This window comes from Crocodylus siamensis, chromosome 3 (assembly GCF_052110815.1).
Source record: "Crocodylus siamensis isolate JL-2025a chromosome 3, ASM5211081v1, whole genome shotgun sequence".
Classification (NCBI taxonomy): Eukaryota; Metazoa; Chordata; order Crocodylia; family Crocodylidae; genus Crocodylus; species Crocodylus siamensis.
This window is the reverse complement of record NC_143397.1, coordinates 130,719,923-130,744,888: the sequence shown is the minus strand read 5'-3', so window position 1 is coordinate 130,744,888 and position 24,966 is coordinate 130,719,923. Positions and strand designations below refer to the sequence as shown.

Sequence of the window (24,966 nt, the reverse complement as noted above, 5' to 3'; positions counted from 1 at the left end):
GCAGAGTTCCAGCTTGCTTGGGGCCCCCCATGCCCTACACCACCCCCTACCCCATAGACCAAGGGCTGGGGGCAGCAGGTTGGGAGAGAAGGGCACTGGGTCAAGACTGGCCATCAATGTTTACAAATGGGTCCTGGCACAAAAAAGGTTGATAACCACTAACCTAACTAATTCTCACAACACCTGCGTATGGTAGGTAAGTATTGTCATCTTTATTCTAGAGATAACAAAACTGAGGCAAGGAGGTGAAGTGACAGCCTCCAATTAGCAGGAGGAATAAGACGCAGAGCTGAGTCCAACTCTGCAGCTCCTGGCTCCTTTTGTGTTCGGGCTAGCCGACTACATGAAAACCATCCTTGTTATCAGTGCCCTGGTACTCTCTCTCAGGTAGCTGGTGATCTTGGGAGAGCTCTCTATAGCATTGCTTGTTTTTGTTTTTAGGAACGAAATTCCTTGTTGTGTGATGAACAAAAATGAGTGTGTGTGCGTGTGTGCATGCACGCACATGTATAGTCAGAATCAGTTTCTGTTCCTCAAAGGAAGCTGGAAACAGCCCTAACAGAATTCTGTTGAAATTCTAAGTTGAAATTCTAATTTGTGTTCAATGTCTTGTTCCCTGGTAGAATCTTATGGCAAGAGCCTTGTATGACAACGTCCCAGAGTGCGCAGAGGAACTGGCTTTCCGCAAGGGAGACATATTGACAGTGATTGAACAGAACACTGAAGGGCTGGAAGGATGGTGGCTCTGCTCCTTACATGGCCGACAAGGCATTGTTCCAGGTAACCGCGTAAGACTGTTGATCGGCCCAGTACAGGAAAGTCCATCTAGCCATGACATGTCCAATTCAGGATCAGCGCATCAAACTTTCAGTCAACAAAAGGTCTATCAAGTTCCAGCCCCATATGCTTCAGCTCGGGACCCAGTCTACCAGGTGCCACCTTCCTATATGAATCAAGGAATCTACCAGATACCTACTGGTCATGGTCTACTGGGACAAGATATTTACCAAGTACCACCATCTGTGCAGAGAAGTTTGGGCAGCATGGATGGTTCACATATGCACAAGGTAGGTGCATTTACACAGCACAACAGTGGAATACTAAATAATAAGAAAACACACTGAGCCTAAAGATTAAAAAATTACAAGCAAGAGCAACTTTCTGAATTTTCACTGGTATGAATAACAGTTGCATTCTCTCATCCCTGTGGATGGTTTAGCTACATCCAGTCCCTCCCTCTGTGTGTGCCTGGAAGCTGTCAGAATGACCTTAGGACAGCTCAAAGCATTTTTCTTCAGGCAGACCTCTAGTTATCTTGTTTAAGTAAATAAAATTACATACAATCTTGCTGGAGAGGTCCAGATGGGATTTTAAATTGAAAAAAAAAAAAGGGGGGGGATAATAGATACAGAATGCCTCTAATTCTGGACAGCAGCAAGTTAGATAATGCTGAAAAGAAGGTATACTTTAATATAAAGTCTGAGTCAACATGACATTTATCATTCAGAACAGTTTTATATGCCTATTGCGTGATGCAAGGCAGTTACCTTTCAAAGCTGGGTAGGAGGAGAGCAGTTTAAAGTTCTTTCTACTCCAAATGATGTGGCAGAGATTAAAAGTACAGCTGTCGGTAAGTCCTCTACCTTTAATGTTTATGATATTCTTTACAACTGTGGCTCAATGATGTGTATTGACCTGGAGCAGACAGGGAGATGAGGGCAGGAAGTGCCTGGCTGGAAGGTACCATGGTTTAAACTTTCATTTCACAGTTTATGTTGGCAATACAGTCAGAGTCTTTTTGTAGATTCAGCCTTTCCATTTCAGGTCTTTGGAAAAATCTTTCCAAGACTTGATTTTGTGTTATAATCTTGTTTTCATTGGTAATAAGCAGTAAGAAAAGAGGAATTGTAAAATCATTTCAAGTCATGCTGTCAAGAGGTTGGCTTGCGGGTTTGTTTGGTTTATTCTCTTTGCAAGAAAGTCATCGTTTTGCATAGCAGCTCTACAGGTAGATAAAACGGCCATCTGAAAACTATTGGCTTACTTCACAGTGGAAATATCATTGTCACTTGAGCAGCTATACTGTCTTTTTTGATGGGAAAATCCCATTATTTCTCCCTCTTCTATATCCCTACTTGTCTTCCCACCAGGGATAAGATTTAACAAAACTTTATTCAGAGAGGCCATCCTGGAGCAGTATAATTAAACAGCCTCATAAATGGCTGAAAGAAGCCTCAATTAATAGTATATGCAGGGGACATAATTGATGAGTAACTCATCTTAGGATGCAGGTGTACAAAATGTTTACTACATAGGGTGTGTACACAAGTTACATTTTTCACGTAATGAGGCCCCCCAAAAGCACTCTACAGCCATATCGTTACAAATGTTCGCAGCTGCAGAAATATTTTAAAATGGCTGACTGCACAAAAATGTCACTCTTGTCTGATGAGCTATCAGATGACAGGACTCTAGGGTAAAACCTATGTGCACATTCACACCAAGGGTTACTTTCAGACAATTCTGCCCATATCCCATACACCCTTGTGCAGAGCTGCGCTTTAGCCTCAGGCAGGGAGCGCTTGTCTCCTCTTCCTGCCTGAATGCAGGCCGGATCTGCCCCCAGGCTGTTAGTCACAGCCTCTCATCTCAGCCCCACCTCCTCCCTCTGGTCAGCGGAGCACCACAGCCTCACCACAGGGAAAGAAGAGGGTATGGTGTCTCTTCCTGTACTGCCTCCAGGCCTAGGGAAGTGAGCAGCCTGGCTGGGCACGCTGCAGGGTGGAGGGGGCTCTCCTGCCTGCTTGTTCTTCCAGCACATCTGAGTGAGCACAGGAGAGAGATCCCTCCCCCCCGCCATGATGTGCCTGGCCATTCTGATCACTGATCCAGTCCCAAAGGAACAAGCAGGGGGGAGAGACCCCCTCCCTACACAGTGCACCCAGCTAAGCCACCAGCTCTCCCAGTCCCAGGGGCATTGCAAGGAGACATGGCCCCCTCTTCATGCCCCTCAATCAGGCTGTGGCTCAGCTGGCTGGAGGGAGGAGGTGTGGCTGGGATGAGAGGCTGCCACTAACTAAGCCCAGTGGCAGGGCCAGCCACAGTGGCTGCAGGCAGGCAGGCTGCTTGGCTATGGCTAGCGTCTTCAGCTGTTCTCAGCAGCCTCTGGAAGCCCCTGGAGCCAGCAGAGCATGCTGGGAGGAGTGCGACAGCACCTCCTGCCACCTGGCCTCAGACAGTGCAAGGAGGCTCGGAGGCCCCCCCCAACCAAAGGCTGAACAGCTGTTATGTTTGATTGAGCTGTAACTTTTAGTGCTTTGTATAAAGCATGCAAGGTTCTTTGGGCAGATGTGATATAGTTCATTAGACCAGCTAAATAGTTAGAAAAAAGTTCTTTGTAACCTTTCAGGCACAAACACCCTTTGTCAGGATGAAGCACAAAAGTTACAGTGCAATCGCAAGTGCTTTCCTGCACTTCTTTGCACACCACTGGAAAAGTGGAGCAGACATAAGACACAGCCCTATTATGTTGTAAATCCCTTAGGTCTTGGGGGAGGGGGAGGCTACCTCTTGAAAAATATGCAACAACTTTACTAAGTAATTAAGTTGCTACATGGTAGGAGTTGAGTGTCTGCTCCCCAGGACCATTTCATCCTGGGGTAGCCCTTTGTTCAATTAAAACTGATTCCTGCCACCACCTAGTGGTCAGGAATGGTAACAGCACCCACTGCAGGCTGTCTTCTTGGGAGATCTGGGTTCACAGTGGAGATACTATTCACTACACAACACACTAAGTTTGCTACTGGCTAAAATCTGGGATAAATTGCTCCATAAGAATTGTCTTGTATACCAACACCCTTTCATCTGACTGTACACAAGCCAACTGGGACCATACTGTGTTGTCAGGCCTTTCACAAAGCTCCCATTGGAAGCAATAGGGCATTCTGGTTACAAAATAAATGCATGTAAATCTCCAACTATAGTAAAGAGTTAAAGACAAACTTTTAGGCCTAAATGCAAAATTCTTATTGTGATGCAAAAGCAGAGACACTAAAACACCCGTTTCCTCTAAATTCTTGCCTAGACTTGGACTTCAGAAAGCCAGGGTATAGGCAGGCAAGGTTCTTTGGGTAGATGTGATATCTTTTATTAGACCAACTAAATCATTGGGAAAACTATTCTCTGCAAGCTTTTGGGCACAAGTGCCCTTCTTCAGGCATAGGAAGACTCTGCCTAGGGTATGCATTTTTCTGAACATGATAATTTTCTGTAGAATATAAAGGCCATTTATTTGGCTGACTTACAAACTGCTTAGCACTAGCTAGAAGGAATGACTCCACTTGTCTTCTTCTTAAGGCAGGCCTGTTTATGTACTACTATGAACACAAATTAAGTTCTTCTCCAGGTGCTTGCTGAAAGCCAGGGTAATAGTTATAGACCTACTACTGAGGAAGGGATTACTCTATGATACAAAAGCCCAGTCCTGCCAGCCACAGAATCAACATGACAAGTACAAACTCAGTTTGATTGGCCTTCTCCAATTAAATGCAGACAGCAAGCATTACATGTTTCTAGTTCCTGGAGTTTTTCTTTCTGATTGTCCCACCCTAGGATTTCTGATGGCACAGTGGGTTATGGTTTATAAAGGATCTTTTTGTTTACAGAGGCAAAAAGTAAATAAAGGAGACTTTTTTCCCTCCCAAATCTTCATTATTTTCAATTTATTTGTTCTACTTCTCCATTAACAGAAACACACTGTAGCCACAAAACCTCATTGCCTTCATAAAAGAAAGGGAACCTAAAACCCAATTAAAAAGGGAACAATTTCTGCACTTGCTTTGTTTGACTGAAAGAAGCAGTCTTTCATTCCAAATCCCTGTTGTCAATGGATCAGTAAGCCAATATTTATGTATTAAAAGAGAGTTTGGAGTCCCAAACATGTGCTCTGGGGCTCCTTACTTTGACTTCTAGAATGAGGGATCCCTTTTCCCAGACTTCCAACACCTGGCCTCCAATAGGTTCAGTGAGCTGCTGGGCCTGCTTTCATTAGCAGAGACTCTGCTTATAAGTGTGCAGGTGAGTTCTGGCAATACTAGCTGAAAGGTACTCTGATCTAGAAGAAGTATATTACTGTGCAGTTTTCCTATGTGCAAACCCTCTCACTTCCCAGGGTAGCAGAGGAGGCCACAGTTTCAAAGGAACCTGTAAAGCAGTATCAGCACCATTTATATTTGGACCCTTTTTGCATGCACGGGTCTACTTTCTCTGGGCCAATGTAGGGTCTAGCCTGCACGCAAATGTTATAGGAACAGCTTAGGAGCTCCTGAGAGGCAGGACTTATTCCTGATGCTGATTTACTATTAAAGACAGATGTCATGAGCAGGTAAAGACTTGCTCAGGTAAGGTGCCTAGTTAGCAGGAAAAGGGAAAGCAAGTCAGAAAGGAATGACAAACCAGGTAATTATGGTGAGGCACTGATTTTGGAATACAACATTATTTAGAACATGGTAGTGTCAGCTTCTTTTGTCAAATGAAAAACATCCCTTTAAAAAAATTATCTTAAATATTCTGAAATGATGGTGGATGACTTAAAGCAGTGGTTTTCAGCCTTTTTTGATTTGTGGACCCCTTTAGAAATTTCAAATGGACACCTTTGTGGACACCTTTGGATTTTAAGTGTGGGTATTCACATATTTGAATTGATCCTAGTCATCTTCCACAGATCCTTTAGGCACAGTCCGCAGACCCCCAGGGGTCCACAGAGCACAGATTAAAAACCAAAGGTTTACAGTAACTTTCATTGGTAATGACATTTCCTGGTCCTCTTGTGGTTCCTCACATCCAATAACTGTGCCTGTTAATGTGAACAGTATCCAAAGAATATAAAAAGATAAAACCCTTCTCTTAGGAATATTTTCCTTTCCTAGTTCTGTTTTCCGGCTCTCAGGGGGGAAGGTGAGACCTTCTAGTTTAACTGACAAGTCTGGCATTCAGGAAACTGGGGTTTTGTCCCCAGCCAGAGACTACCGTGTCATCTTAAGTAACTACTTTATGTTGGTTACTTTATCTGCTAACCTGCCAATACAAGTTGTGGAATACAAATACAAGGTTGTGAAGCTAAAATTTGTTACTATGCAAATTGTTTTGAAATCCCCCAGCTAAATGGTGCTATGAAACTGCAAAATGTATTTTATATGTACAGTACATGTTGATTTCCCCAGTTTAGTGATAGCTCTGAGCACTAAATTAATGGCTAAAAACATCAATAAAGAAAACATGTCTATAATTTAACATAATTTTTGTTCCCCTGAGTATGCCTACATCACACCATGCAGTACTGGGCAGATATCCCAAAGTAGTTATTATGAATGTGCCAGCTTGTGTATTGGAGTTTACTAAGTGTAAAGCACAACCATATAGTGATACCCAAGCTAGTTCTAGCTTCAGAACCAGAGCCAGTATAGATATGTGGAAAATATGAGGTTTCAAATAAGAGGTTTTTCCCTGTGGGAATTGATACATTTCAACAAAATTCTCTGTCATGAAAATCAACACAAAATATAGCACAGCAGCACAGTTGTGGGGAGGATACCCTGTTGCATTGTGGAAAATGGAGGCATCTAGATCTGGATTACAACTCCCATAGGGCATCATGAGGATTTAGGGAAATGCAAAGACTTAATGGGCAGTGGACAGTTCTACTTCACATTCATGCATCACGGGGAAAAAAATGTGCTAATGTGCAGTAGAATGAGTCCACTGCCCATTAAGTGTCACAAAAATAAATGTTCACCTTTGCTACTGTGCCTTTATCTAGTACCTCTTATTAGAGGTACTAAACTTAATGCGCAGTAGCAAAGGTGCATTAATGAATGTGTAGATGTGCCCAGTGCCAACTAAACTCCAGATGCTTCAGCATTTTCTAAATGAATTTTTTTCAGAACTGTTCATTTCAGGAAATGCTCTGGTATTTCAATATTCCTAAAGTATCTAAAGCAGGTAACACTGAACTGGAAAAACAACGTTCCTTTTCCAAACTTAGAGCATCTGCACAGGGAGTTATACTGAGATAAACATTAAGGGATAGATATTCTGATAAATTTCCAAGTGTGGGCAAGTCTTCAAAAAAGAGAGTCACCACTCCACCCTGCTGTAGCCTGCAACCTTTTCAAACTTTTCTTGCCACTGGTGGAGTCTGGGATAAGCAAGGAATGCAGGAATAGGCCCTTGCCCTTGCTTACTCCCGGATTGTCCTGTGCTTATCTAACGATTGCTGTTGGTAGAGTCCACGAAAAAGCAGAAACCGTGCCCCAGATCCAGCACCACCCTGACACCTTTGGCACAGACATCAGCAGAACAAGCCAGTTCAGCCATGTTTTGACATTCCTCCTCCCAATTAAGCAACAAGTACTGTCTTATTTGGGAAGAAATGAACAAGCACATGACAGTGGTTCAACAAATTTTCTCCCTCTCCATTATCATGATCTTTTAGGTAGCTTATTAGTTTCATTCTCCCTGTAACTCTTGAGGGGTTATACTCTGAGCCAAGGAAAAGCAGCATTTGTTATGCAGAGACATTTTCACATCAAAGGAAAGTAAACATTTGCACTATTTGTAGTTTGCTTGCAAAACCTATTTGCATTCAAAAGACATAAAAACATGCCCTCATTTTCCCTCAGTCTGAAATAGCACAGTTTCCTGTGATGGGGTTTATTTCAGAGACCCAAGCAACTTATAGTCCCTCTGTCTCTCATTTTCATGTCACAAATTCAGCTTTGGGGATTTGTAACCTTTGTAACAAAATATTGCTTCAGTGTTAAAATGTTAAAAATACAGCAAAATTGCTGAGGGCAGCAGGAATTGAAACATGAGCCTCAACAATTGGCGATTTCACACAACGTGTTGAAAGGATGAGTCCCTCCAATTTAATGCAGACTGTTCTTAAATAATACAGCATGCAACCTTTTGATGCATGTGTGTGTACTACTGTAACTTTCCATATGAAATGAGCAGTGCAACAGGCCTGTTCATTTCATTCGTTTCATTTGTATAAATAAACCCTGGCCAATTATTAGCAGTTCATCTGGATTTTGTGGTCTCTTCAAAAACCACTTAGTGAAGAAACCCTTACCCACAAGTCAACGTAAGCAGTAGTTAGTCACTGATGTGATCTATAAAGATATATTTTAAGACAAAGCTTGTGTTTTTATTAGACAAAGTAAATAAATGAGCTCAACACTATTCCCAATCTCTCCCTAGGCAGGAAGAGGGGGTTTTTTTTTGTTTTTTGGAGGCGGGTGTTTTTTTAAAGTCAATCCTTTTTATAAAACACAAGACACATTCCTCCCTTCCCCTTCCTGGTAGCATAAAAAGGTCCCAAGCATGCAGTCTAATCCATACTCCTGGACTCCTACTGAGCATGACAGTCTACCCACATAAATCTGAGTGCAGAATCAAGCTTTGACTTTTAAAACCCAAACTTATAAGTAAATGTTCAGCTATTAAAACATACTAACAATGTTTTCTTAAGTGTTCAAATAGATTAATCAAATGCTGAGTTTGGGGGAGATTTAATTGTTCCCCTCAACCAACAGAAACACAAATACAACAGAAATCTCTGGTTTCTCTGAACCAGAAATAAAAAATTACAATACAGAAGGTGCATGCTCCCAGCCTAAGGCTTTGCCTCCCTTTGTTGAGGTGGGATAGTCATATCATCATCAACATTTTGTCTTTCCTTAGTCCAGGCAGTCTTTGTGTATTAAAAATGCCCAGTTTAAAATATTTTGGGCCAGCAATCATAATACTAGCACTGACTCGCATTATTAGCTAAAACTTCAGCTCCAAATGAAACTCAAACAAAAGGAACTGCTTTTGAGCACAAAAGTATTTTCCCAGGAGAGAATGTCCCCAGAGAATTGTACAATAAGCTTCCTGCTCCCCCTGTCTGATCCACTCCCCCACAATTTATTCGTTTTGGGCACTCCAGAATGTCTGACTACTGTATCACAAAGCACTATGCTGCATCATACCCTTAACCTTTTTGGCCAAGGCATGAGGTCACCAAGTATCTGAAATGAGCAACTTTCACAGAGGTAGGGACAATAAAGCTGTTGAAAAGAGTTTAGACAAGTATCCTTTCCTAAGAAATTCACCCCCACCCACACACATTAAATACTGGGTTCTTAGGACAATGGTGCATTACACTCATTACTCTCCTCCCTTAGAAAAAAAAAAACCCTTGATACTTAGAAATATTGTTCTGACTCTCCTTGTCAGTTTCTATAGGCAGGACTGAATTCTATCGAAGACCAGGAAATAGCCCCCTTCCCCAGCCAACCTTGCTGCTGCAAAAATGAGTGTGCCTGACTAGTGACTTCATTGGCTGAAGTCCCTACAGCAGACAATGGTGGGAGCAGAATCAGGTCCTGTAAGGACCTTGTCGTAAAAGTTTTTTCCAGTAAAAATGCAATATGCACTTTATCCTTTTCCTCGTTTAGTGCTTATACCGCAATGCCTGCAGGAAAGTTTTGCATCTCTCTGCGTGCATCCAGAATTGCAAACAGCTGAACAGCATCAACAATAACTCAAGTGTGCAAAGAATCCGGCCCAGCTTGCCATCTGATACAGATGATTGCTATTGACTTTAGTCAATAGCATTCTGTTGATTTAGGTTAGATCAGAAGCTGATCACATAAATAACTTCACAGCTTAAACTAAATCAATTTTAAATAGAGAAATATACATAGTTGAAAAATAGTTCAATAAACCTGAAACGTACCATGAACGCCCAGTTAAAGAAAAAAGGTTTTCTTAGCCAGCCAAGACTTTACAACTTGCAGTTAACAGAACTACCTGAATCTTCAGTGTTTCCTGGTTTGAATAAAGGTCAAGACACAATTTCCTTCCTTCACTCTTCTCTTGGTTAGTTAAATCAAGTATCATAATTCCCGCTTTATAATTTGCAGGCTCACAATCCAAAGCATGTGTCAAGATAGTTAATACAGTACTAGCTCCAAAAGGCAAAAAACCCAACATCCCTTTTAATTATTTGGATTATGGTATCAGAGAGGCCTCTGTTATGATTAGGTTCCACTGTGCTAGGTACTTCCCAGCCACATAGGAAGACAAATCCCTACTCTTAAAAAAAAAAAAAAAGCTTGTAAATGAAGACCCTAAGGCTCTAGAAAGATTTACAACAGGACTTTAAATTCAGAAACTGCGAAGTGATGTCATTAGGAAAAATCATAGTGCATTAGGTTAAAGAATGGCTGTCTAGCCAGAGAGAGGTAGGAAAGGGTATGCAGGAGTTTCTGAGGATGTATGCTGCAACAATATATCAGGTAGGTTTAGGCAGGAATAACATACATCATATTTCCCCATCTTCTAACGTCTCATTGTCTGAAGGGTATTTTTGAGAAAATTTGTGTGGGAGCTTTATTTAAAAAAAGACATTCAAAACAAATAACCCCTGCCAGCTTATTTCCGAACTATATTACCGCTCTGAATTGTAAAATCTCACTCTCTTAACTATCACAAAATGAGTAAAATCTCTCATTCCACATAAGAAAAGGCATTTTTGGTTCATCTCTCCCTCACCTCTACCATGGAAGAAGAAAAAACCTCCAAAACTAAAATATTGCTGTCTTTGTCACAGAAGAGGCACAGCACTTCTACACACAGCAGCCTTCTTACACACTAAGCTATCTCATGCTCTTAGGGGTAGCCCAGTCCCTGTGTCCACTGACCAACCGGTCTCTCCACTGAACATACTCTGGGCTAAGCATCTTAAAACAATTTGACCATCTTCACTTTGTTAACCTTGGTTAGTAAATTAGATGACGTAAAAACTCACTTAAAATGGCTTCTAAAATGGTGTTGTATGTCTGAGTTTGACATCTATTATAACTCAGAAAAAACATCCTTGTAATCAAGCATATGTAAAACAAGACTTCAGTGGCTAATCACTAACAGCAGGGAGGCTATTGCAGATTATTATATATTGTAAACGAATAAACATACAATTAAAAAAAAAAATCAGGGATACATTCCATAAAATGTACTTTGCTCATTTATTGAGACATATAATACTAGTTGCTATAGAACAAATGTCACGCAATGTGGCCATAGTAATTTGAAGTTATGCCACTTTGTAGTCCTAGGAAAACTTGAGAACATTGCATTCTGTTTGTAATGAACAAGAGAGCTTCAAAGTGCAAGGTTCTATCAGTCTCCAAAGTCTTTTGTAAAACCAGCTTCTAACACAACCTTTTTGCCATCAGATTAGCCACGGACCAATTTCCAGCTGGTCTCTGTCTGTCTATATGAAGTGAAAACAGATACCATATCAGAAAGTGAGCAGCAATCACTCTCTGATCTTAATTTTCCTGAAGGTTCATGTCAGACTGCCTTGTAGATGCCCAGAAAGAGGTAGAGGGAAGCAGTTGCATTTTAAAAACTCTTTCTCTTGCTATTGCTCCATATTCTCTTTGATTTTTATGCCTCTTATTGCAAAAACAAAAGCAATCCAGGTAGCTATTATGTAACTTTCCAAGGGACCTGGAAGATAGTATTTCAACTATTACTGTTTTTGTTTTAAACCACGTTACAACATTTCTTTTTACAACAGATTCAGCTTTCTTGTTTTTCCATTTACTTACTTTCTTAAGCCCTCTTTCCCAGTCTCATTCACAATTACCACGTTCTTCCTTTGGAGCCTTCCCTCAACAGTGAGGGCATCTCAATGGCAAACTCCAGGTATCTGCAACAGAAAAAAGGGTTAGATCCTGAGAGTCAAGGGAAGAGATTAGCAGCAAGAACAGATTAATCCTGGCCAAAATGAATGCACAACACTTCCATTTGCATCAAGGGGAGCTGCATGTGCCAGTCAAGAACAGAATACAGGGTTTAAAAAAAAAACACATGTTCCTTGCGAAATAGTTAAATAAGCCTCCGGATCTCTCCCTTCACAGCCCTCCATGCAAAAGGAGTGAAAATAAAGCAAACATTATATGTCCTGAATTGATATTTTAACACTATCCACCACCATATGTCCTGAATTGCTATTTTAACACCATTTGGGATTCTGATTATTAGACTACAAGTCAAGACACCTGTGTTCTACTTAAGCATCTCCCTTAACAGCGCTGGGCCTTGGGTTTTCTGTGGGTAAAATAAGACAGACTTATCTACTATTACTCAAGCATTCTGAGATCAAATGAAAAATAATATTCCCAAGTATTATTGTTATTAAAAATGATGAACCAAATCCTAATCTAAACTGCACAGGTGTAAAGCCACATAGTTTCTCCAGCTTTACATTAGCAGAACTGAGAATGAAATTTGGCCTGTTTGGTCCATCTGTAGTTGTCATAAGAATTCTTTTATGCGCATCTTAGGAACATTCTTTAATGTTCTCCTTCTTCCCTTTTCATACTGAATATTCCCTGGAAAAAGTATGGAAAGGGTTTTTTTTCTCCTCTTGTGTAAGGAAAAGGGATTTAAAGAACCACGGACTGGATGCTTTAAAAAATATATACATATTCAGCTCTTTTTCTTGGTAAAGAACACACAATTGGCAGGGAAAGGGCCCAAATAATTACTATTGGAGGGATATGGCCCTCAGCAAGTACAGAACATTTAATGCAGTTGCTTTTGTTTTGAACGTACGCTTATTACACATTTCACCACAGCTTGTCTTGGTCCCTGCGAATTGTTCTGCACCGATTAAGTGGTTGCAGTGCTTGAAGAATATTGGGACAGATAGTTTGTGGGTATGCCATCTGTTTCCTTTAATACGTAAACAAGGAAAATTGCTGGTTTAAAACACAGAATTTTTCAAACCCATCTGACCACAAGCATTTTTAAAGAGAGAGAGAGGAAGAAACAAAAACAAAACAACAACAAGAACAACACAGGCTGGAGTTCACATTTGTCAGAAAATAAAGCTCTAAGCACCAGAAAGGGCACCTACCCCCACACAAGAAATTAGACTGGCATTCCCTGGCTTCTGAACTTCTTTAAAATTACATTACAAAGGGTTTTCTGGTTGTTAAACAAGATAAAGCAAAGGCTAGACAATTATGCCAAGATTTTTTAAGGTGTCTTGATATTTTGGGTGAGTAGACACTGCTTTAGAGTGTCCAGGTTGATACATCAGAAAGGTGCTTGGTTTTCTCCAAGTTCTGAGTATCTGCTTAAGGAAAAAGAGGTTAATTTAAGTATTCTAAGCTGAATATCCAAAATCACTAGGCACCTCTGAAAATACTAGTCTTAGCACTCCTTCCATCCACCCCTTTTTCCCTATCATCCAATAGAACTATCAGACATTTCTGTGTGACACAATGCAGTGCTGTGTAGAGCTGAGAATTTAAACTGGGTTGCAGCAGTTCAGCAATCCTCCTCTTTCTGTCTCCCAGAGCTACTTTGGTATGTTGGGCTGAGCTCCAGAGCAGTGCATTTCTTCACTTCTTTAGTCAAGTATTTTTCCTGTAGTTTAAAAAGCAGCTTAAGACCAGAGGGTTTGTTTTTCCTGCTCTTTGAGGAAAGAATAATGATGATAGCTACTCAGAGACCAGATTTTGGTTCCTAATTTGTTGTGTCTGTTCTCTTCAAGGATCACTGGTAAAACACCAGACACTTGTTAGTGAAGCAAGATAGTCACTGAAATTTAGAAAACTCCAAAGGATATAGCTAAGCAAGCATGCTTAAAAGACCTTTCTATCCCAAGGTGTTTCTGTTCCATGCATGGTGTTCAGAATTGCCAGGTAAAACTAACAGTCATGTGAGAGTCATTTCATTTGTATCAAATTAATCCACTAATTAGTTCCTGTCAGCGAGAAATGGTCTGACTAGTGGCACACTTGGAATCCCATACAGGAACTGCACTGTTATGTTGGTGAGTGCAGAGAGCTCACTGCACAAGAGGCACACAGCCAGAGTGGAGGATGCAACCACGCTGCTGCTGTCATCCCCCATATCTCTCTGAATGAATTAGTCTATAAGGTACCACCCTGCTCAGTCTTTGGTTTCCTTTTATGGAGACTTCTATTGCTGTAAGAGCAATCCACCTGTACTGAATTCTGTAGATTTTGGCTAGGGACAGACAGTATACATAAACCAGTTTAAGTGATCAGAAACTGGTTTAAACCTGTAACAGAACGGATGTTCAGTGCACATAAACCAGTTTGAAAATGACTGAAACCGATTTGAGATAAACCTGGTTGAATGTAGTATCAGACTTAACTGATTAGGGTCAAACCAGTTTATACAATGTGTCCCCCAGCCTCTTTGCTGTTTAAGGTAAACCAGACTCCCCCAGCATCCTGGCATGTTCTCTGGGCTGGGCAGGTCTCTGCTTCACAGCAGGGCTTGCCCCTCCCTCACTGGAGGTCCACCACAGACTTAAAGCCATCTGCCTGGCTTTAAACAGGGATTATTCCCTCTGCTTTACACAGACACCTCTCAGCATCAGCTAGCAGACCACATGCTGGCTACAGTCCATGCTGTGGGAGGCAACAAAGGCAGACAGGCTTTTTGGAGCTAATCAACAGGTAGGTGGTATTGTCCTTCCTTTGAAAAGCTGTTTAAGTTTTGATAAACACTGAGTTAGGGGTGATAAACATTCCCTGCTGGGGGGGGGGCGGTGAGGGGCTATCAGAGCATCCTGCCAGGGCCTGGCCACACCCCACTCAGCTCAGCACTCTGGAAGGGAAGGGAGGACTGCTCTAGTGCTCCCCAGCTTCTAGCCGGAGCCACTGCAGGCATGTGCCTGAATTTTTTCAGTCCAGAGGAGATGTCTGTATGATTACAAACTGGTTTAGCCTAGCCAGGTTAGACTAACCTGCAAAAATTGAATCAGTTCAGGCTCAGGCTTTTTGTACATCTGTCGCTAGCCTTTGAGGTTAATTTCTATAGAACACAGTTTTATGTGGCACCCTATTTCTTTCATCCTAACCAAGAGCTGTAGGATGGTTTTCCTGTGCAACATGGTGATTCAGCAGAACTTATCAGTCATTGGCCCACAGATATGGATACCCTTTTAGGACACAGCCAACCAGTCAGATGCCAAGAGGTGCAGCTTGCACTGTCTTGCACTAACCTCCCTGAATCTGGTCTGTCCTCTGGGCTAGGTACAGATGTTCCAAAAGCCTGAGGCAGAGTCAATCTAAGTTGCATGGTTTTCTGTAATCAGCATAATTTAGATCAGTGGTTCCCAGCTGTTTTGTACCGGGACCCATTTTTAAACAATGATGACTAGTCCCAACCCAGTGCCTCTCACTCCTGACCCACTACCCCCACAACCCCAGGCCCCAGCCCCCCAGTGTGTGGGTCAAGGGGTGGGTATATGAAGCATGGGAGGCCCCAAGCAGCCCCTTGCAGGCTGGAATTCTGCCAGCCTACCAGGGAAAAGCCACAGTTTTCCACATTTTTCTCCTTTAAAGGAAAATCCATTTTTAAAGTTTGTCCGTGACCCTTTCGTATATTCTCATGACCCAAAAGTGGGTCACAACCTACAGGTTGAGAAACACTGGTTTAGATCAGTTGCAAACAGAACATATTCACCCTTTGGGGCACAAAACTTAGACCAGGTTCTGCTATTTTTAAACAAGTCTATGTGTGCTGAACTTCTGTTAAGGGTATAAACCAGTTTCTAATCACTTATAAAAGTATAATGTCTATACCTGGCCCTGAAGTCAGGAATGGCATCAGACCCGTATGTGGAACAGATGTTTCACAATGCAGGAATAACCGCTGCACAACATTTAGAAGAATAAGCTCATTCCACTGAAATTGCACGGAGACTGTAGCTATGTGGAGGATAAACATTAGGGACTTAGGCCATCAGGTCTCACTTAGGCATAAATCACAGTGGAATATAGCCAGGACACCAGGATTTATTAATGCAAAAAATGCCGGGGAATCTTGCCTGCTCCTTGTGCTCAGGGCCTCTGGTTTGTATACTGTGTGCATTTCCAAAGCAAGTTGCACAACTCTTGCTTAGAATACTACTCAGCTGAATGCGAAACTAGCCCATATCCAGTCCTACCACACTTGTCATTTTGTGTCTTTGGCTTACAGTATATAATACTCTAACTGGAACTAAATAATACTGGAAGAATGGAGATAAAGCACCAGTATTTCCACTATAAACCCTGTTTTTCAGGGGGCTTATGTAACAAGGGTTCTTTTAAGCCACACTGTATGGTAATTCTGCCACATGGATGGTTGTCCCAGATGTGGTGTATTTATTTTTAACCAAATGTAATTTGAATTTATGGTGGCCATTTATGGTTTATAAAATGTGAAAAATACAAATGCTAAGCTTTTCAGCAATTCTTTTTCATGTTAAAGAACAGCTTACATTTTTAGTCTGTTAGGGGCTACACAAATTAATCAAACTTAGCTCTAATACAGAATGTTCTTTTTAGTAGCTTTAAATATATATCAGCTTCTATTTAGAGAAACTTCAAAGTGACAAATGCTGTATCATTTAGGACTTGATCCTGTAGTGCTTACACAAGTAGAATGGCTGAAGTCAACAGGAAATATTTTCATGAGATAAAGGTTCAGAGAACTTAGAGGTTATTCCAGCAAGGAACTGAGAACTCTGAACCCCTTATCTAAGTCACTAGGACTTGAACATGCTCAACATTTCGTAAGACTGGGACCTTGGTAAGTAGAGAGTGCAGGGACATTTTATACCAATGGTGCAGCTGCTTAAGAAAGAAAAAATGTTTGACTGCACCTATTAAGTATAGTTTTTAAATACTATCAAGAGTATGTATGGACTTTCATTAATACAGTTACTGTATAAAGCACAGAAGTTAGTAACATTGGAGTGTTTGTAGAGAGAGCCCAGCCGATTACCAACAGAACATGCTAAGAGCCTCACTTACTTATGTTTTTTTCTTCTCCTCTTTTAACCCACAGGTAATAACTCCCATCAGGTCAGGACAAGGCTATGTTTATGAGTTCCCTTCCAATAACCAGAAGGATATCTATGACATCCCTCCAGTCCGTCCTCTCCAAGGTGTAAGTATAAAATAAAACTTTACCCTATAGACTTATCAGTAGTCTTGGCAGTTCAATTTCAGAATAGGTTACTTCATTCCAAAGTAAAAATAAGTTTAAATTAGATGAGGTGGCATTTTACATTTAACAGTGTACAAGAGTACTTGAAAAATGCATTTAATATTGAAGTAGCGTTAGAGTGATGTTGTAGCCATAATGGTTGGGATAAAGTTAGACAAGCTTTTGAATACAAGGCATTCTTCCTCAGGTCTGGGGACCTGTACCATACTACTGGCCGTAGCTCTGCAGAAGCCTTTCCTAGATCTGAGGAAGATCTGGGGTACTGCTCAATTCACATGTTATGGAGGTGTACCTTGAGTCTAAAAAAAGTTGAGAACCACTGCCTTAATGGTTATCCTTGGCACACCCTCAACCTTCAAGCCAAATGCCAAAGAGCTTAACCCCTTGAGAGACTGGGGTGACAGCCCAGCCCTGGCTTTTTCACAACACAAGTAGAACATGCTGATAATGACAAAGAGGTTCCTGACTAGGTGCTCCTTGGAAATATTACTTAATTCAAACCACGCTGCTGCTACCCCTCCCCAAATACAATAAAAGCAACACCACCTTGTCCTAAGAAGATTAATCAAGGCTGGTTGTACATATGCAAAAGACATCATTACTGTTTCTGCAACAGCCCTGAGCTCTCCTCCCCATTTGCTGAAGCAAATGCCAAAGGGAATGGAAAATTTTGGACTCAGACAGCCCAGCCACTCAGAGCTAGACCCACCTTCACCCATTCCTCCCATTCTGTATACAACGTAGCATCAACCAGTGCACTCACTGCTTCTTTATCCCCACTCCACACACAGGTGCGCACATGCAAAAGCCTGTTGGTTTTTTGGGTCCCTCTATCCCTAAAAACCCCTGTTTGCTCTTCAGGGAAGAGGGCCAAAGAAGAGCTGGGGCCAGAATAGAATCTCATCTTCCTTCCCCTGCCCCCTACTCTGCTGCCTGCTCTGAGTCTACAATAAATTGCTGAAAATTGCTGTGTAGGAAGGGAGGCAGCACACCACACTCCCCTCCCATTATACAGCTGAAGGGTCTGGGCCCTGCAAGCTTCACTCCCATTAGATGTCCCACATCACAGGGGAAAGACAGGTTTGTAGTGTTGATAAGGTCAGCCTCAAGTCTCAGAGGATCCTTACAGATGTGTTCCAACACACCCTACTTGGAATGCTTCAGAGCAGACTCGATTAATCAAGTCTGCTGAAGCATTTTAATTACAATGCTGTAACATGCCTCACTTTCGTGTGTATTAAGCATCCCACATTTCAAAGTGACTGTGGGGGGTACTTTAACTAAAACTCATTGAATGAGATTTAGTTACAGTGCCCCCATGGCCATTTTGAAATGCAGGACGCTTAACACATGATGGTGAAGCATTTTAATTAGATTGACTCTATGGGAACCGCTCCAATTAAAATGCACTCCCTCTCCCAGAGCACATCTATATGCACCCAAAGGCTGTGGACAGCAACTGACAATAAAACCACAAAAAGCATTCTTCCCTCTCCTTTGCCCCTTCAATTATTTTCCTTGACTGATGTTTCAAATATTGTGGTAATATCTTTTCCCTTCACCACAGCAGAGGTCTGTTATGTCTCTCCTCTGCGTCTTTAAATAAGAAGGGGATGAAAAGGACTCTGTATGCAGATCTTGATTTCACTTTCTGGCCAGAGCTTCAGTATACAATTAAGATGGTTCATTTCTCCTGCTCACAGCTTCACAAAGGGGATGAATTATAAGCATTTTCATTTTTTGGCATGCAGAGTATAAAGCAAATCCAGTAAATCTCCCTTTAAGCAAAATCTGAAGTCCTGCTTATCTTGTTTCTGTTTAAAAATAACTAAACGGAAGTAGAAAGAATTCATCCAAAGTCACAGCACTAAGAAAAAGTTTATTTCTTATAACAGTGTTATTCTCTTCTCAGATATATGACATTCCCCCTGCTTCTGTTAAGGGGTCTGCACACCCAGTCCTGATGGGAGATGCAAAAATTCAAGGGGTCTATGATATCCCACCTGCAAAAGCGGTAAGTGGGATGCTTTTTCATCAGATCATGTATTTTCTTGTCCAATTACACACATGTTTAAACACAGACTGTGCATAGCACTGCTAGAAAAGGGTGTTTGAATTTTAGCAATTTAAACATTTCATCAGGCCTTTTACATGTTTACCAATAAAATTGAACTGTGTAACTTGATTACTAAGCAGTTGTGGAGCACCTATAATTAGAGCTAAAAACTATATTTACAACAAAACACTGGCTCTGTGATTTGGCTGCTTATGAGAGTATCCAAATGATGATCAGTTAGTAGTAAAACTGACATCAAATCCAGGATGAAAGTCTAAAATATACTCATGGCAGACATCTCATCCCAGAATTTTAATTTAATGTTAATTGCATTGAGGGAGTCTTTCTGATGCGACTCAGCGTGTGCTTTGTGCATTTCAGATCTATGCTAGTCCCCCGTCTGCCTGCAGAGATGATGGTGGGCTGAGTGATAACTCACAGGACTACCCTCTGACTGGGAACTGTAATGCAAAACCAGAAGGAGTATATGATATCCCTCCTCCTATCACCAAAGCAGCAGGGAAAGAACTAAATAAGAAATTTACCTCTGACCTCCCTCTACCAGCTGAGTTAATGTCACGCAAGCAGAGTGTATATGACATTCCAGTTAGCCATCAAAACCAATTTCTTGGACAGCAACTTGCTCCTCAGAAGGATGTATATGACACCCCTCGTGGAGTTCCCTTTCCTGGGCAACAGGCAAGACTTAATGAAAGTCTCAATCCAGAAGGAGGGGAAGGTGTGTATGATGTGCCACCACAAACCCTACAAGACACTAAAGGATTGCAAGATCTGACAGATGGGATAAACAGACTGTCTTTCTCCAGTACAGGAAGCACTAGAAGTAACATGTCCACATCTTCCACAACTTCAAAGGAGTCTTCAGCTTCACCTTGTCTGGACAAAAGACTAATACTGGATCCAGACACAGCAATAGAGAGACTTTATTGGCTTCAGCAGACAGTGGAAACTGCTGTCTATAACCTTATGGCCTTCGTTAACATGGACTGGAGATCTTATGGGTACATGGAAAAACACATTAATGAAATACACAGTGCTGTGGAGAAGGTGGAGCATTCACTGGTGGAGTACCTTCAGTTTGCAAAAGGATCAACAGCCAATGCTTCCTGTCTCTCTGAGTGCAGTCTCTATAATAAAATGAGAAGGGAGCTTCAACGGCTGGAGGATTCTCATCAGATCTTAATCCAGACCAGCCATGACCTCAACAGCTATAGCTGGTCCTTGAATGTCCTAGCTGTCAACAAACCCCAGAGCAAATGTGATGATCTAGACCGATTTGTTATGGTGGCAAGGACAGTCCCAGATGATGCCAAACAATTGACCACCACCATCAGTGTCAATGCAGAGATGCTATTCAAACAGGTATCAGACAGCTCCCATTTCAAGACTGTATCGGAGCACATTATCAACACAACTGACTATGTGTATAACTGCCCCCAGACTCAACTGTTGCATCACGGAGAAAAAACTCAGAACCACTGCAGTTCTTTGCCTGCACAGCTGAGCAAAGACCAGCACCCCCACATTACCAGCAATGAGAGCTCTGAAAAGAGCTGGATGGATGATTATGATTATGTACACTTGCAGGTGAGTGAACCACACACATTGTTCTGCTTAATGCAAATTAAGATTTGTTGCATGCTCATTCTCTCAAAAGCCATTCATGGCCAGATTGAAACTAACCTGTCAGACTCATGCAATCTTGAAAGTAAATTCATTCATTTCAAATTACACTTTCGATATGGAATTTTGGAAAGTAATTTAAAGCTAGAAATACTGAGTACAATGGCAGTCGCCATATCACCAACACAACATTATCCTTTGCTTTTCCTGTTCTTATGGGTTGGATATTAGCTAATTGGGCAATAAAAGGAAGAATGCTGTTATTTAGACTTAATTCTAAAGAGCTATTAGATTTGACACAATGTCTACTTTTTATATTGCGAAAAACAGGGCAAAGAAGAGTTTGAAAGACAACAAAAAGAGCTCTTGGAAAAAGAAAATATCATCAAGCAGAACAAAATGCAGCTGGAGCATCATCAGGTATGGTCAAGCAGACAATGATCAGATTTGCAGTGCAGCATGTAACTCATTTTGTATATAAGTTGGTCAGATACAACAGAACAAGCTTTTTGGTCAGTTATTTAATGCCAGGTAGCAATGAACAAAGCAAAGCTATCTACTCATGCACTCCCAAGTTAGACATGGCTATTATGCCATAAAGATTCCCAGCTTCTTGCCCATTTCAACTAGCTATATACCATGCCAAAGAAAGCAGAAGTGTTTAAACTATTAAAAGCGCCCAAAGCATTATGTGCATCAGCATCCCCATACTGAAAACTGGTGGCAGGAATTTGAACTAAAGCTTGTTGAACGAGCTTTAGTTCAAAGTGCCCCAGTGCCATTTTTGAGTGCAGGGATCCTGACGCACATGATGCTGGAGTCTGCTGGGAGCAGCCTCCCTGCACATGTATAGGAGCCCCAAGTCTCCTGATTCTCAGGTACATTGCATACAAGTAGGTAGTATGCACCCACTGTATAAATATGCTCACAGAAGTAAGCTAAATACCAGTATAGGTTTAAAATTATGTTTAAAACACTAAAAAGTCAGAAAGCTTACATTTTAAGTTCTCATAACAGTAAGTCAGCCTGTTGTTTCCATTTTATATTAAGGGAAATTGTATATTTAACAAATTTAGTAAGCAAAACTACTCCACACACATGACCCTGCAATGTCCCAAATACCAGACTTTAAAATCATGAGATTTTTAGATACAGCCAACCTACATAATTCTAGGCAATCAGGCTCAAGAAAATTAATGTGGCTGATTATACAGAATATAAAAATATCCCAGTATGTTAAAATGGTTAAAAATGTGTACAGCCATTTTCCTATCACACATGACATACAGAGGAAACGTAATGGGATATAAACTCTGCTCCTTAAGTTATTGCTAAGGAACACATCAGTGCCAAGCCAATCCCTCATTATGCCAAAATTAAAAAAATTAGTTTTCATCTAACTTAAAGGAAGTTCAATTTTAAGAAGTCATGTGAAGTTGCCTTTACATTATAGCAATGCTGGGATAAATTTGTTCACTGGAGCAATATACTCTGTTGATGGTTCTCTGCTTGCCATGCAGATCAACCAGTTCCAACAACTGGAGCAGGAAATCACAAAGCCTGTGGAAAATGACATCTCAAAATGGAAACCACCTCTGGATCTCGCAGCTGCAAACAGCACTGCTGCCTCTCAAGATAGACAGCTGCTCTTTTTTTATTCTGATCAGTGTGAGACTCATTTTATTTCTCTCCTGAATGCCATTGATGCTTTTTTTAATTGCATCAGTACGACTCAGCCACCCAGGATCTTTGTTGCTCACAGTAAATTTGTCATTTTAAGTGCTCACAAACTGATCTTTATTGGGGATACGCTCACAAGGCAGGTGACTACTCAGGAGATACGCAGCAAAGTGATGAACTCCAGCAACCAGCTGTGTGAACTGCTAAAGAGTGTTGTTATGGCAACCAAGATGGCTGCCTTACATTACCCCAATACAGCAGCCCTACAAGAGATGGTGGACCGAGTAACAGAACTGTCTCATCATGCACAGCTGTTTAAACGCTCCTTGGTACAGATGGCATCATTATGAAACAACATGGAATCCAATCAATGAAAATCAAAGCTAAAAAAAACTGGAGTTATATTCTATTTTTTGTAAATATAATCATTTTTGTAGATATTTTACATTAAAATATTTTAAATACATTTTTATGGATTAGAAAATGTAAAGACATTCAGGGATATGGGGATATATGTTTCCTTATTACATTTTTAATATACATATAGATGTGTGTACCATGCATATATGGTAAGACACCTGTAAGCAAGCACCTTAAACATATGCATCAGGTAAGTGGTGCATATTGTTGTATATACCACCTAGTTTTTAGTACATCCATAACTGGATTTTGCCCCCCCTTTTCGGGAGGCATAATGTACGCTTCCCTCATAAGTGTAGCACATGATGATGTCAACTACAGCAAGTATAGATGTCAAATTTACTTGTAGCAATTCATGAAGCAGATGTAATCTTTCTAATGGCATTCCAATCCCTTCCTAAAACTGACTTGGTTTGGATTTACTTTGCAAAAATTAACCTATTCTCTCAATTAGTTTGCCTAAAAGAGTCAGTCATTTTGAACATTATGAATCAGATTTATGTATGAAGAAATAAATTAAGGTTCAAAGCAGTCAGGAGGAAATCATTCTTATCCAGCATGATAGAAAGACCCTTTTCTCATATGAAGAAAAATAGTATACAATTTAAAAAGTAATTGCTGAATACCACAAGATATTTTCTAAACCTGGAAGTATTTCCAACAATATAAGTACAAGTATATTTATACCCCCACATCCTTGCATCTGAAAAGAATTATAGCTCTCAAACTTTACAGACTTAAATTGTGCAGAACTAGCAACTTATCCTGAGAATTGCTGAGTAACCCCAACTCCTGCTGATGACCATGGTGGTTGAGGATTCTCAGGATCTCATTTAATCCCTTGCAAAGGGATTAAATTAAATTGTGTGGAATTATAACTCATTAGGTAAAAAAAAAGATAAAAGCTTAATTTGTCATAATCAGATTTGGAAATATCTGATCAAAGCAAACATTATTTTGGTGGAGAGAATAGCACTTATTTTTCTATGACCTGTTCTTGTGAACTGTTTGCACTCACTGCAGTTCTGAGCTTCACTTTTTTGTTGTTGGACTTTTTCCAAATTTTCCACTATAGCTGTTGGCTCAAGGGCACTCCATGGGGTTTCTTGGGCTACGCAGCTGCTAAAGCAACACTTTTTAAAATGGGGATAATTTCATTAGTTGCAGACATAGATCTTGACTGCCTACAGACCCCATTACCAGCCAACCCAAGCTATGGAGTAGTGGTGACTGGACTCAAGAGAATGAAGTCCAGGTGATGCTCATTATACTTGCGATTTAAAGCTGAAATATTTGCCATCCATATGTCTTTGGGGTAATTCAACATAGACATGAGTATTTGGTAATCAAAGTGTTTGCATAAGATAGCTGACTGCTGATAAATACAATGTTGTGCTATATATATAATACTTAGTCAGATGGCACTTACATAAAGTCTTTCATCACAATAGTACGCTTAGTACTTTTGATCCAGCCTAAGTCTAAAAACATTTTCCAATATGTGCTTCACTGCAGCATATTTGTTTAACTTGGATAACAATATTGTTTAACCAGCAAAGTAAATGATGCTTTAATATATAGTCTCAGAACGATAATTTCTTGTCACTGGAAGTTGAAGTAATGTGACTGCCAGAGAGCTCCAGCCTGCTCCCATCAAGACTATTTGCAAGTCAGAGTAACTTTCAATAGACACAGAATCACCCCCAAGATTTGCATCTGGTATATTTAATGATCTCCTCAGTTTGACAAGAGCAGAAGGGTGTACTTATCTTGTTGTGCACGAAAGAGAATTACACCCTCTTCCCACAAAAGACAGAATTCACTTAAACCATTTTTGTGCTTGTGGCATTTGGGATTTTTCCAGATTCTGCTTGTTCATTTGTTCATAGTGTATTTTTAGAAGATGAAAAACATTTGAGAGTTTAGACATGTTGATAATATTGAGCTTTGTAAAGGGAGAATCTTTACGGCAAACCTATAGTATTATTGTTTACTTGTTATCTTGTAGAGAGTATTTTTAAAATCATTAAAGTTCACAGCTTTTTTAAAAAACAAAACATTGTTATGTTCTA

General features: G+C 40.7%; 1 protein-coding gene across 3 annotated transcripts in view; it reads left to right on the top strand.

Annotated features, from left to right (window-relative positions):
* NEDD9 (neural precursor cell expressed, developmentally down-regulated 9) overlaps positions 1 to 24,966 on the top strand; it is a 144,328-nt gene extending 119,362 nt beyond the window's left edge. For all 3 annotated transcript variants that reach the window (XM_090039200.1, XM_090039198.1, XM_090039199.1), the window contains 6 exons: positions 624 to 1,067; positions 16,933 to 17,034; positions 19,007 to 19,108; positions 19,532 to 20,758; positions 21,125 to 21,214; positions 22,315 to 24,966. In XM_090039200.1, the coding sequence (XP_089895326.1) occupies positions 624 to 1,067; positions 16,933 to 17,034; positions 19,007 to 19,108; positions 19,532 to 20,758; positions 21,125 to 21,214; positions 22,315 to 22,824 (2,475 nt within the window). In that variant the 3' untranslated portion in view covers positions 22,825 to 24,966. The remainder of the gene's footprint in view (positions 1 to 623; positions 1,068 to 16,932; positions 17,035 to 19,006; positions 19,109 to 19,531; positions 20,759 to 21,124; positions 21,215 to 22,314) is intronic.